The sequence below is a fragment of the Pteropus alecto genome, unplaced genomic scaffold (genome assembly GCF_000325575.1).
Source record: "Pteropus alecto unplaced genomic scaffold, ASM32557v1 scaffold101, whole genome shotgun sequence".
Taxonomy (NCBI): domain Eukaryota; kingdom Metazoa; phylum Chordata; class Mammalia; order Chiroptera; family Pteropodidae; genus Pteropus; species Pteropus alecto.
Window position 1 is genome coordinate 98,043 of NW_006432945.1, and position 12,350 is coordinate 110,392.

Consider the following 12,350-nt stretch of genomic DNA (forward strand, 5'->3'; position numbering starts at 1 on the left):
AAAAAATAAAAAATCCCTCTGCTCTTTACTCTGGCTCTACGCCCAGCCATTACATTAATGCTAACTACATTCCCTCTGCTGTGCTCCCCAGCCCTGTGACCATCTATCAGCTACTGATTTGTACTTCTTTAACCCTTCACCCCTTTCTTCCAGCCCCCAACCCCACCTCCACCCCCAGCTGTCACCAGATTGTCCTCTATATTTGTGAGTCTGTTTTTGATTAGTTTTGATTAGTTTTTGTTCCTTAGATTCTGCATATAAGTGAAATCATATGGTATTTATCGTTCTCTGTCTTATTTCACTCAGCATAATAACCTCTAAGTCCATCCATGTCATTGCGACCTTTCTATTCCTTGAACATCCCAGTTCATGCCTGTTGTTGCTACCTGAGGACTTTCTATTTGCACATCTTTGCATGGCTAGCTCCTTTTCAGCTTTTACATTTGAGCTCAAGTATTACCTTCTCCCAAGAGTCTTACTGCCTTTCTGCAAAAGCAGGGCTGTGTATTCAGTGTCAGCATGAAAATTTTAAAAATCTCTAGAGCTAAAGAGTATGTCAGAAGTTGAGTTTGAACTTAAAAGAAATTTATATCTAGTAGTCAGACCTTTCTCAAAACTTGTCAGTGATAAGGGAAAAATGTAGGAAAGCCAATAAACTATAATGACAGTCGGTCTAGGTGGGAAAAGGCTAATAGATTTCTCTAAATCTGTTTAACTGGAATTAAAACGCACAAATAAAGTATGTTAAAAAAAAAAATGTAATATCCTGCCATCTATTCCTTGTCTCTTTGTTCCCAGTGGAAATACACTTTGCACTAGTTTTTCTGACCTATTTTTAAGCACCTTCCCATTAATTCTGGAATTTCTCTACTTTTCAGTGGTCAAATGTCAATTTCCAGTAGTCAAAAATGGAAGACTGATAGCAGGATTTGCAAGAAAATTTTACTACAACGCGCAGGTTGTATTTGAATGCGTCCAGGGTTTTCACCTTAAAGGCAACAGCACAATTGTCTGTGGCGCTAACAATGAATGGCAGCCTAAGATGCCAGAATGTATTGAAGGTACAAAGGGTGTCTTTTTCCTTGTTGGGTTTTTTTGCGGGGGAGAGGGGACTTTATTTCTTAAAATTAAATATAAATGATACACAGTAATTGAAAAGAAGCAGTTTTAGTATTCAACTCTGTCTTGTATTCATTTCTATGAAATGTAAAATTCACAAAGAATTGTCTTGTTATTTCCTGTATTTTCATAGGATTAGCACATGATGGACACACACAGGTGTATAACTTTTTCTCAGGCCTTTTAGGTTTAAAAGTTTATAGCAACAGTCTACGGCATGCCACCCTGAACACGCCCGATCTCGTCTGATCTCGGAAGCTAAGCAGGGTAGGGCCTGGTTAGTACTTGGATGGGAGACCACTGAGGAAGACCAGGAGCTGTAGGCTTTTTTAAAAAAAAAATAGACAGCAATCATTTTCCAGAAAATTGAAGCATGGATATTTTTATCTGAAGTCAAAAATGAAAGGCATAATTCATATAAATGAAAAATTAATAATTCCTAATTGGTTGATTCTGTTTACATTATTTTATTTTTCAGTTTTGACTCCTTCTAGTACCAAACATCCAATTTTGAATCATTCAGGTTTAGTAACACCTTATATTTTTCAAAACTTTTAAGTTATTTTTGAAAATAACAGCCATAACTCCCAAGCATTTGACCCAAACTTCCTTATTTTATTTTCCAGTGTCAACTCCTCTCAGTACAAAATCTCCAGTTTCCAGTGTTACAGGTTTCGTAACTTCCAGCTTATATTTTTCAAAAATTTTAAGTAATTTTTGAAAATAACAGCCATAACTCCCAAGTATTTGACCCAAACTTCCTTATTTTATTTTCCAGTGTCAACTCCTCTCAGTACAAAATCTCCAGTTTCCAGTGTTACAGGTTTCGTAACTTCCAGCTTATATTTTTCAAAATTCTTTTGACTTTCTGGTGATTTTTTTTTGAAATCTTTTGAATTCCTTTACATTTCTGATGATTTACACTCATTCATCATGTTTAGTAATAAAAAGAGAAAGAACATATTTACAGCCATTTAGTTGTTACACTTAATGTTTCTAAAATTTTTTCCGTGGTCCTCAGATATAAATAGCTATATTAACTTGATAAGTTATGTAATAACTTTAAATGTGTTTATTTATATATAAAATGATTAATACCTTCCTCATTGGAAAGTAACCTTTAAGCAGCATCCATTTAAATCACTTAACATAATGCCTGGCATGTAGGAAGCTCTTAAAGGAAGCTCACATGACTTACAGCATCACTCCATTTAATATTAGTGAACAGGAAGGTCCATGGCTTCTGCTTTTTAATGTTTTCTCTGTAATCAACTTCATTGTTTTATTCATTTTAAAGGTGATCTGGTGACACCTTTACAGGGTATCTTCCTGGTCCAGGACTGTGTTTTATTTCCTGGATTGCAGCCAGTTTAGTTCTTTTTATATAGTATATTTAAACTGGGAAATTTCAACTGTCCCTAGAACAAGTCCTGTATTTCTACCACTGCATCTCATACAATTGTTTTTTTTTTTTCTCTTTACTGGGCATTTTTATTTGGGAATAGAAACTAAATTTAATAGCAACCGAAAGGCAGGAAAAGTCCTTACTTATCGAAATGAAACAGAGGGTTTCTTGCATGGACAACTGATCAACTGCTTTGCTTAAGACTAGAATGATTATTTTGATATGGTGGATGGAATTGCCTTTCTGATTTCAGTGCTGCTATCTCTTGGCTTCTTTTTGGTTTAAGTAGAAACAAGAGACAAGAGGAATAGTGAGAATAGCAGTAGCTTTGGCTGACCTTGCTCAGGCTCCTAGTTTGGCTTTGCTTACTCGAGTACCATCCTTCCTGCGGGCTTTAGTTTCCTGTTGTTTAATGAGGGTGTTGAACTCAAATCTCAATCACTGGCTTCTAATTTGCTTGGATATTTCCTGTTGTCCTAATATTTTAAAGGGTTGAGGGGAATTATGCATGTTGACATGGTAATTAGCGTACCTTTTTGTAATTCCTGCATACTTGGTAGCTGCCTTGAGTACTTTAGCTGAATGCTGTGAGGTTTTGGGGGGAAAGAGGTGGTTTCTTGGTTGCATGTACAGTTTATTCTCATTGCATGTACAGTTTACGCTCATTGACCCATCCATGTTTGCTGATGTAGTTCTAGTGGGTCTGAGCACTGTGGGATATTGTGTTTGTCGATGTGCTCTTTTGAAAGAGTTGACCATAAGTATTCATAAAGGATTTATAAATTATTTTAAAATTACTGATACAGTTTAACATTTGAAAGAAGAGGAGCAAATTGATTGTGAGAAAAGTTTATAAAGTATATGGATTTTTAAAAAATATCAAAAGTCAAAATTGTTTTATGGGTCTGTAAATTTTTATTAGCAGTTAAAGAAAGGATCAGTAGCAACATAAAATGGTGATAAGGTAGGTCTAATTGTTCTAATATGAAAAAATGTCCAAGAAATACTAAGGAAAAAGAAAAGGATAGAAATCTTGTGCTGTATGTAGTATGAATGATAATAATTGAATGGTATTTTTTAAAGATAACATGTTTATTCTCATCTTTTTTATGATTTATTATAATTTCTAGAGTTTCCATTATAAAATACAAAGCTGTAGTGAACATTTTTATACGTACATTCTTATGTACTTTCATAAATATATATTTAGGTTAAATTCCCAGAAGTAGAATTGTGTATGTATATTTTTCATTCTGAGGACTAATTAATCTTTTTTAAAAATAAAAAATTAAATTTATAATATCATATAGATTAAGCTGGTAAATGGAATCACATTCCATTCCAGATGTCAAGCCTACTACTATTCCAGTCACACCTTCAGTTGCAGGTCATCCAGGTTCTGTTACTCTTCCAGGTCTCAAGCCTACTAGTCCAGCCACATCTCCAGTTCCAAGACCCACAGATTCAGGTACTCTTTATTCTACTTATATTGTTAAGAATTTCATAAAGTGATGGATGACTGATGTCATGTATTAATTTGCATTTCTTTAATCATCAATGAAGTGGAAGGTTTTTTTGGTCTACATTATTTGTTCATGTCCTTTGTTCATTTTTCTGTTAGGTTTCTAAAATATTTTTGTCGATTTGTCAAAACTCATTATAAATTAAAACCCTTTTAACCTGAAGTGAACATCTTTTTCTTTTTTGTTTTTTTTTTTTTTTTTTGCCTTATTTTTACTAGTCAGTTTCCTTTTAAGATTTTTATACTATTGGAAATAGATTGCTTTTTATAACTTTTAATTACATAAATACTATGTGAATATAAATTTGTAAAATTTCAAGCATTATGAAAGTATACAGAGTAAAAGATTAGTCTCCTTTGTCTCTAGTCCATTACCTGAATCAATCAATTTATAGTTTAGGTATCTTTTTTATCTGTTTCTGTACATCAGTATCCTTATATGTGTAAATATACATATTTTGGCATGTTCTCTTTTTTCATAAACAATAGCATCATGTTCATATTTTTCTAAAACTCACTTTCTACACTTACTGTCTTAGTTGGGGTTGTATTTAGATTTATTCTTATCCTTTTTTTTTTTTATTTTTGCTCTAATATAGACCATATTTTATTTAACTGTCCTATCAGTGGTCATTTACGTGTCAAATTTTACATTAATAGGTGGTTGAATGCATTTATCTTTTTCCTAATGTCTATAAGTGTTGTGTCTTATAAAGCTTTAGGTCTTCCCCATGCTGAAATTATATAAACATTTCAACCATATGTTCTGACTGCATTCTTTGCTTTTAAATCATTGATACATCTGAAATTCTTATGATATGTAGAGACAGGGTTCCTTTCCACCCACCTCATTTGTTGAATACATCGTCTTTCCAACTGTTTTAAAATGCCAATTTTTGCCTTAAATTCAAAGGTTTTCTAATCATCTTTCTATTCCCTTGAACTCTGTCCATTCCTGTGCCGTCATCAAATTGTGTTTTTTTGTTTTTTGGGTTTTTTTTTTTTTCACTGCAGTACTATTCTTAATATCTGGCAGAACACTTTCTTTTCAGAAATGTTCTCTGTTAATTTTTCTAGATCAACTTTTTTTTTTTTTAACATTTTAACCATTTTAAGTACATTTCAATGGCCTTAAGTACTTCCACATTATTAAGCAGCCATCTCAAAATTTTCATCTCAAATGAATGTACCTATTAAACAATAACTCTCTACTATCTCCCCACACAAATACACCAGGTAACCACTATTCTACTTTCTGTCTCTATGAATTTGACTATTCTAGGTACCTCATAGAAGTGTCATCACTTCTAACTTCATAGCATAATGTTTTCAAGGTTCATCACCTGTAGCAAGAATCAGAACCTTATTGTTTTTATAGCTGAATAATATTACATTGTCTGTATAAACCACATTTCATTTATCCATTCATCTTTTGGTAGATACTTGGGTTGTTTCCAGGTTTTGTCTACTCTGAATATGTTTCTCTGAATATTGGCATTTTGAGTAACTGTTTTGAGTCCCTGTTTTCAATTTGGGGAAGTATATTTCTAAGAGTAGATTTGCTGGGTTATGTGATAATTCTGTTTACTTTTTTTTAAAATTTGAAATATATATATTTTTAAATTTATTTATTTAAATTATTTTCAAGTGTAATTCTGTTTACTTTTTTGAGGAACAACCATACTGTTTTCCACAGTGCCTGCGCCATTTGACATTCTCACTGGCTATGCACAGAGTTTTAATTTCTCTACCTCTTTACCAACTCTTGTTACCGTCTTTTTTTGCGTACTAGCCATCCTCATGTATATGAAGTAGTATCTCTTTGTGGTTTTTGTTAGCATTTCCTAATGAATAGTGATCATATTTTCATGTGCTTATTGGTGTTTTGTATATCTTCTTCAGAGAAATACCTATTCAAGTCCTTTGCCCATTTTTGATTTGTATTATTTGTTGTTGTTGAGTTTTAGGAGTTCATTATATATTTTTGATATTAATCCTTTATCATATATATGATGTGCAGATGTTTCCTCTCATTCTGTGTTTTTAATTTTGATGTTCAGTTTATCTACTTTTTCTTTTGTTACCTGTGCTTTTAATGTCACATCCAAGAAATTGTCAAATCCAACAACATGAAGCTTGCCCTCTATGTTTTCTTCTAAGAGTTTTATAGTTTTAGATCTTATGCTTAGTTCTTTGATCCATTTTGAATTAACTTTTATATAGTATAAGGTAAGAGACCAACTTAATTCTTTTGTATATAGATATCCATTTTTCCAAAAACCACTTGAAAAGACTGCCCCTCAGGATCCTTGTGTTCATTTGACCATATTTGTGAGATTTTATTTCTGTGCTTTTATTCCGTTGGTCTGTGCATCTGTCTTTATACCAGGACCACTCTTTTTTGATTACTGTGGCTTTTGAGATTGTTCTGAAATCAGGAAGTGTGAGTCCTCTCAACTTTGCTCTTTTTTTTCAAGATTGTCTTGGTTTTTCCTAGTACCTTGGATTTCATATGAATTATAGGTTGGATTTTTCTATTTCTGAAAAGCACGTATTCAGGATGGTGTTAGGGGTTGCATTTAATCTGTAGATTGTTTGGTGTAGTATTAACATTTCAACAATATTAAGCCTTCTAATCCATGAATGTGGAATATCTTTCCATTTAGTTATGTCATCTTCATTTTCTTTTAGCAGCGTTTTGTGGTTTTCAGTATAGGAGTCTTTCACCTCCTTAACTTAAATTTAGGTTAAGTTTATTCCTAAATATTTTATTATTTTTGATGCTATTATAATGGATTTTTTTTTTTTTTAATTTCCTTCTTGGGTTGTTCATTTCTAGTTTCTAGAAATGCAACTGATTTTTGGGTGTTGATTTTGTAGCCCGCAACTTTGATGAATTCATTTATTAGTTCAACCAGATTTGTATGTGCGTGTGTGTGTAATCTTTAGCATTTGCTATGTAAAAGATCCTGTCATCTAGAACAGAGATCATTTTAGTTCTTCCATTCCTATTTGGATATTTTTTTTTCTTGCCAAATTGCTCCAACTAACCCTTCTAATATTATATTCAATAGGAAACACAAGCATCCTGTCTTGTTCCAGATCTTAAGGACAAAACTTTGAATCATTCACCATTGAATATAATGTTAGCCATAGGTTTTTTCATAAATGGCCTTTATTATGTGGAAGTTTTCTTCTATTGTAGATCAACTTCTAAATCGTTTATTAACCCAACTCTTATATTTGTTAAGTAGAATCATATCAATCCATAGGCTATTTTTGACAATAGTCTACTGATAAATTTGCTTGCTGCACCACAGAATATTGTCATAGGAAGTGGTACTGGGCAGGAAGGAGAATTCTGATGACATCGAATATAAATTTATAATATTTTATGATACTACTTTTAAATAGAAACTAATTTACATAAGGAAAATGAAATTATATGGGTTTTCGTACAAAGGCAAAAAGTCTTATGAATTTAGAGGTCTTTAAGCTTTATTATTATTTTTTTTTTCTTTTTTTCTAGAACATGCCACTCCCGGTGATGAACCACCTAAATATTTAGGTATTATTTTGTTTATTATTAGACTGCATTGTTAGATCTTAGAGTTCTGTATGAAAATATCGTATTTCAATTATTTGTACTTCGAGAAGAAACAACTTGTCACAAATGGGTGATAATTGACATTCATATTTAATGGTGCAGATACAATGACAAATATAAGCAATAGTATGTGTGACTACATGAAGATAATACAATTTTTAAGAAGTACCCCAAAATTAGAATTTCTGCTGGGGTGAGGTAACTTTCTCTAATGCTGTAGGTACATGTAGGTTAAAATTTATAGAACATAAGTTTCTTTCCATGTAATAGTAGTATTTTTGTGATGGCAGTTTATAAGCCTTTTTTTTCTATTCATACCTTGTATACCTTATAAAGTAATATAAGTTGAGGTAGTTTTTTTCTGTAACAGGCTGGTGTAGCATACTCTCTGTAGGCTCACAGTTCACACAGTAAATGTTAAAGAAAATGATGAAATATAGTTGTGACATTTGAACAAAACACAAATATTTCTTGATGAGTAAATGAAGAAAATATCTGTCACTCTTATTCACTTAGTCTAGTGTAGTAAGGCTAATCTTTTTATAAATACTTTATCTGAACACTGGTTAAACTGTCTTCATGCCAGTAAATCCAGTGCCATCTTAAGATGTTAAACACTTGATAATTTTTTATTAAAAGAAAATAGCAGAGGTAAACATGACATTGTATGCTACAGCATATAGAAATTTAATAAAAATAATGGCAGTTTAGAAGCAGAGGTACTACTGATAAACATTTCTAAGAATTAAGATTTTCTATTATTTTTTATATCTCTGGATAGTCAGAAATACATATTTATATGCATAATTTTTATCCATTTGCCCTGGTGTTTCATTTACATTCCTAGAATATCCTTGGTAATTAAGACTATGTTTTAATATGGGGGTAGGAGCGCCAGAGGAAAGGTTGATGATAATATATTTTGAGTCTCTCTCTAGTTAGCACTAGCAGTCTCACTAAACTAGATTGATAAAGTTTTTCTTTACTGTAGTTTGTAGGTGATCTAATCACAATTAAAAATCTGCTATCTGGAGACTCACATGTACTCAATTATTTTAAAACTGGTTTTATTTTTTCTCAGGTGGAGGAATCATTGCTTTGATTGTTATTGTTACAGGTAAGTTTCCCAAACCTGGATACCACTTAGATCAAAATAATGATGTGAACATTATTCATTTAATGATTTTTCAGTTTCTACAGTTTTTATAACTTGAAATTAAGTAAACTATTCTAGAAACATCTTACCTTTCATATGTTATACCACCTTGTGTTGGTGAATATATATTTTTTTATGTTCAATATTTCCATTCAGTAACAAACCCTAAATAATAGTTTTTTTCAAGATGATTAGTCATTTGCATCCTAAACATGCTTTGGGTAATTCTCTAAATGAAACTAGGACTCTTCTCTGACTCACAGTGGGCTGTTTAAGTGATTCCAGGGAATTACATTTAAACAATGAAGAGTTCGGATAGAATATAAATGTACATGTACTTAATAACATTTTCTGACTGCTGAAATGTAACCAACATTAATTTCATCTCCTAGATTTTGAATCTTGGTGATTAGTTTTCAAGTTACATGTCATTTGTGTTTTGGTTTGTTGTAGTTGTTGGCATTGCACTAATTTGCTGCATCGTGTGGATAGTTTTGCACAAAAAGAAGAAAAGGTAAATTAAACATGTTTCTTGAACATATTGGTGATTCTCACTCGACCTATATTTGTGCAGCTTTTGTTTGTACTCTGTATTGTATGCTGCCTTTCTTAGAAATGTACCTGCATGAATGTGCCATCTGTATCGCATTTCTTTACTAAAAATATTTTCAGCTACTTTTAATATCATTGTAACAAGAGAAATCTGTGCAGTTGCTTCAGCTATTATGAGTGTAGGATAAATTTCTGAGGGATTTGATGTTTAAGTTCTGCAAACAAAGTATAGATCATTATGGGGCCTTCTCTACCCTAGTTATACCTTATTTCCCAAATTAGATTGGTGTCCAGGATTAAATTTAAAATAGTTCACTGTGGAGAGTCTGACAGTTGTATTCATGGAAATTTTTTGAAAAAATTACCATTTGCCTGTATAACTGAAGTAGTTATAAGAAGCTATATAGATGTCTTCATTCAAATACCCAATTTGATTTTTTTTTCATTTAGAGTTGTTATTTATACATGTTAAACCAGGGAATTAAAAGCAACATTATTTGATTTCCCTCTTATGTTCTCTTAATTTACTAGGTTGCAGGAAAACCGTTGGGGTTAAAATTAAAGTTGCTGAGAGGGGTAAGATTTACAAGGCACCGCATTAACTTTATCTGTCTTTTTATTTATAAAAATGAAAAAAGGTGGGGAACTTAGAATAGTTAAAAAATGTACAGATTCTTCTAAGGAGCACAGGGCTCTTAAACATCAAATTTAAATTCTAATGAAATAATTTACAATGTAATGAAAGCCTTAGAGTAAGTCTTAGAACTTAGACCAAAATTAGGTGCTTTGAAACTTCTGATTTTCAGTGATTTGTTTTTCCCTATTGCTTTGGAAATAACTTTGAAATGAAACCAATAATTTTAAGACGTTTGGTATTCATGGTTTTATGATATATTTTCTTTTTACATTAATCATTGGTTTTGGGTGATGTAATAAAAGTAGATTCTTCACTCACAAAGAGTTCTTTTTTTTTTTTTAACTTATTATCTTTTTTAAAATACCATAATGCCTTCATTTGAATCTTAAATTTTTTATTTGTAGAACGCATGATATGCATATTGGATTTCTTTTTCAGTTTTTTTTTCTTTTTTTCCCTATCTTTACTGAACTATAATAGACAATTAGTTGTTTGTATTTACAACGTACAAATCAATGAGTTTTTTTCAGTTGTAGTTGACAGACAATAATATACCAGTTTCAGTTGTACAGTAGAGTGGTCAGAGATCCACATAACTCGCAAAGTGATCACCCCACTAAATCTAGTACCCCTCTTCCCCCTTACATATTACAATATTATTAACCATCTTCCCCATGCTATACTACATGTCCATGTCTATTCTGCACCTATCCATTTGTACATCTTAATCCCTTTGCCTTTTTTTGCTGTCCTCCTTAACCCCCCTCCCATCTAGTATCCGTCAAAATAGTCTCTATATCTATGAGTTTATTTCCGCTTTTGTTATCATTGTTATCATTGTTTTGTTATCATTGTTCTTTAGATTCCCCATGTACGTGAAATCATGCAATATTTGTCTTTCTTTTGAGAAATCAGCTGCCAGTCTTATAGATGCTCCCTTATAGATAACTAACTGCTTTTCTCTTGCTGCTTTTAAGAGTCTCTCTTTGTATTTAACCTTTGGCATTTTAATGATGACATGTCTTAGTGTGGGCCTCTTTGAGTTCATGGTTTTTGGGACTCTTTGAGCTTCCTGGGGTTGTATGTCTATTTTCTTCACCAGGTTAGGGATGTTTTCCCTCATTATTTCTTCAAATAGCTCTTCGATGTCTTGTTTTCCCACAGGTACCCCTATGACACGGACGTTTTTACATTTAATAGTGTTCCATAGGCTCCTTAAATTATTATTATAGTCTTGACTTCTTTTTTCTTGCCATTCTGATTGAGTATCCTTGGCTTTCCTATCCTCTATATAGGTCAGTCGATCCTCTTCTTTATTCTATTTAATATACTTTTCTTCTCAGATAATGTGTTCTTCATTTCTGACTGGTTCCCTTTTATGATTTCCATTTCCGTTTTTGTTTTTTATCTCTTTGTTAAAGTTCTCACTGAATTCATCTACACTTCCCGTAAGTTCATTGAGCATCTTTATAACCAGTGTTTTGAACTCTGCATCTGTTAGATTACTTGACTCCATTATTTTTGCATCTCTGTTCTGTTCTCTCATAGGGTTTCTGCTGCTTTGTGTTCCCATTTTGGCTGCCTTTCTGTGTCTGTTTCTATGTACTAAGCAAAGCTCCTAAGTCTCCTGGTCTTATTAGTGTGGATTTGTGAAGTAGGCATCTAGTGGACAGTCTTGAGAGAGATTCAGCTGCAGGCCAAATTCGGCTCAAGCCTCTACCCATCTGGGGCCACCTGTTAAGATTCAGCAAGCAAACCACAGATGCTGTGCTTATAGTTCCCTCAAAAGGCCACAACAGAAACCGAGGCCAGCTGCCTCCAGTGTGAGTCTAGGTGCTGCTCAGCATGGAGCACCTGACTCACTGAGGATACACCTGGATGTGGCTTGGGTGGGGCCGCAAGTTGGGGGAGGCGGGGTTTCAGTGAATCCTCTGAGCAGAGCAACATCTGTTATCCAGTTTGATGACATCTCTGCTGAGGCTGTACCGAGTCCACACACATGGAGAGGGGGAGGGCTCAACAGAGAAACAGTGGATACTGCCAGCATTTCTGTACAGAACAAGTCTCATCTCGGCCCTCACTCTGACAACTCATTGCTCCCTGTGCAGCCGACAGGGCACTGGTGCTCAGAGCGAGCAGGTCTGTCACCACGAAAGTCCACTTACGGACACAGCCCTTTTAAGAGGCGTCTGCAGCTACCAGCTGCCGCTATGGCCTCTGTCCCACCATGCCACTGGGGACCGGGCAGCCTCACGTCCTCACCCCATCCTACCTCCTCCCATTGCAGGGTGATTTCTTAGTTCTCTCCCTCGTTGTATGGCTTGTTCTTCTAGATCCCAGGTGATTTTCCTT

At 33.5% G+C, this 12,350-nt stretch overlaps 1 protein-coding gene and 1 pseudogene across 4 annotated transcripts in view; both read left to right on the plus strand.

The window, feature by feature from the left end:
• Nucleotides 1-12,350, plus strand: part of LOC102895643 (membrane cofactor protein-like) — a 45,277-nt gene that overhangs the window by 21,679 nt on the left and 11,248 nt on the right. The window contains exons 6-14 of one of the 4 annotated variants that reach the window (XM_025043904.1): nt 879-1,061; nt 1,598-1,642; nt 1,746-1,790; nt 1,898-1,942; nt 3,939-3,992; nt 7,576-7,614; nt 8,735-8,770; nt 9,263-9,323; nt 9,893-10,065. In XM_025043904.1, coding sequence (XP_024899672.1) covers nt 879-1,061; nt 1,598-1,642; nt 1,746-1,790; nt 1,898-1,942; nt 3,939-3,992; nt 7,576-7,614; nt 8,735-8,770; nt 9,263-9,323; nt 9,893-9,917 — 533 coding nt within the window. In that variant the 3' untranslated portion in view covers nt 9,918-10,065. Of the gene's footprint in view, nt 1-878; nt 1,062-1,597; nt 1,643-1,745; nt 1,791-1,897; nt 1,943-3,869; nt 3,993-7,575; nt 7,615-8,734; nt 8,771-9,262; nt 9,324-9,892; nt 10,066-12,350 lie in introns of those variants that run through there. The other 3 variants (XM_025043903.1, XM_015586274.2, XM_015586275.2) reach the window with 3 other exon arrangements.
• Nucleotides 1,328-1,445, plus strand: LOC112476523 (annotated as a pseudogene).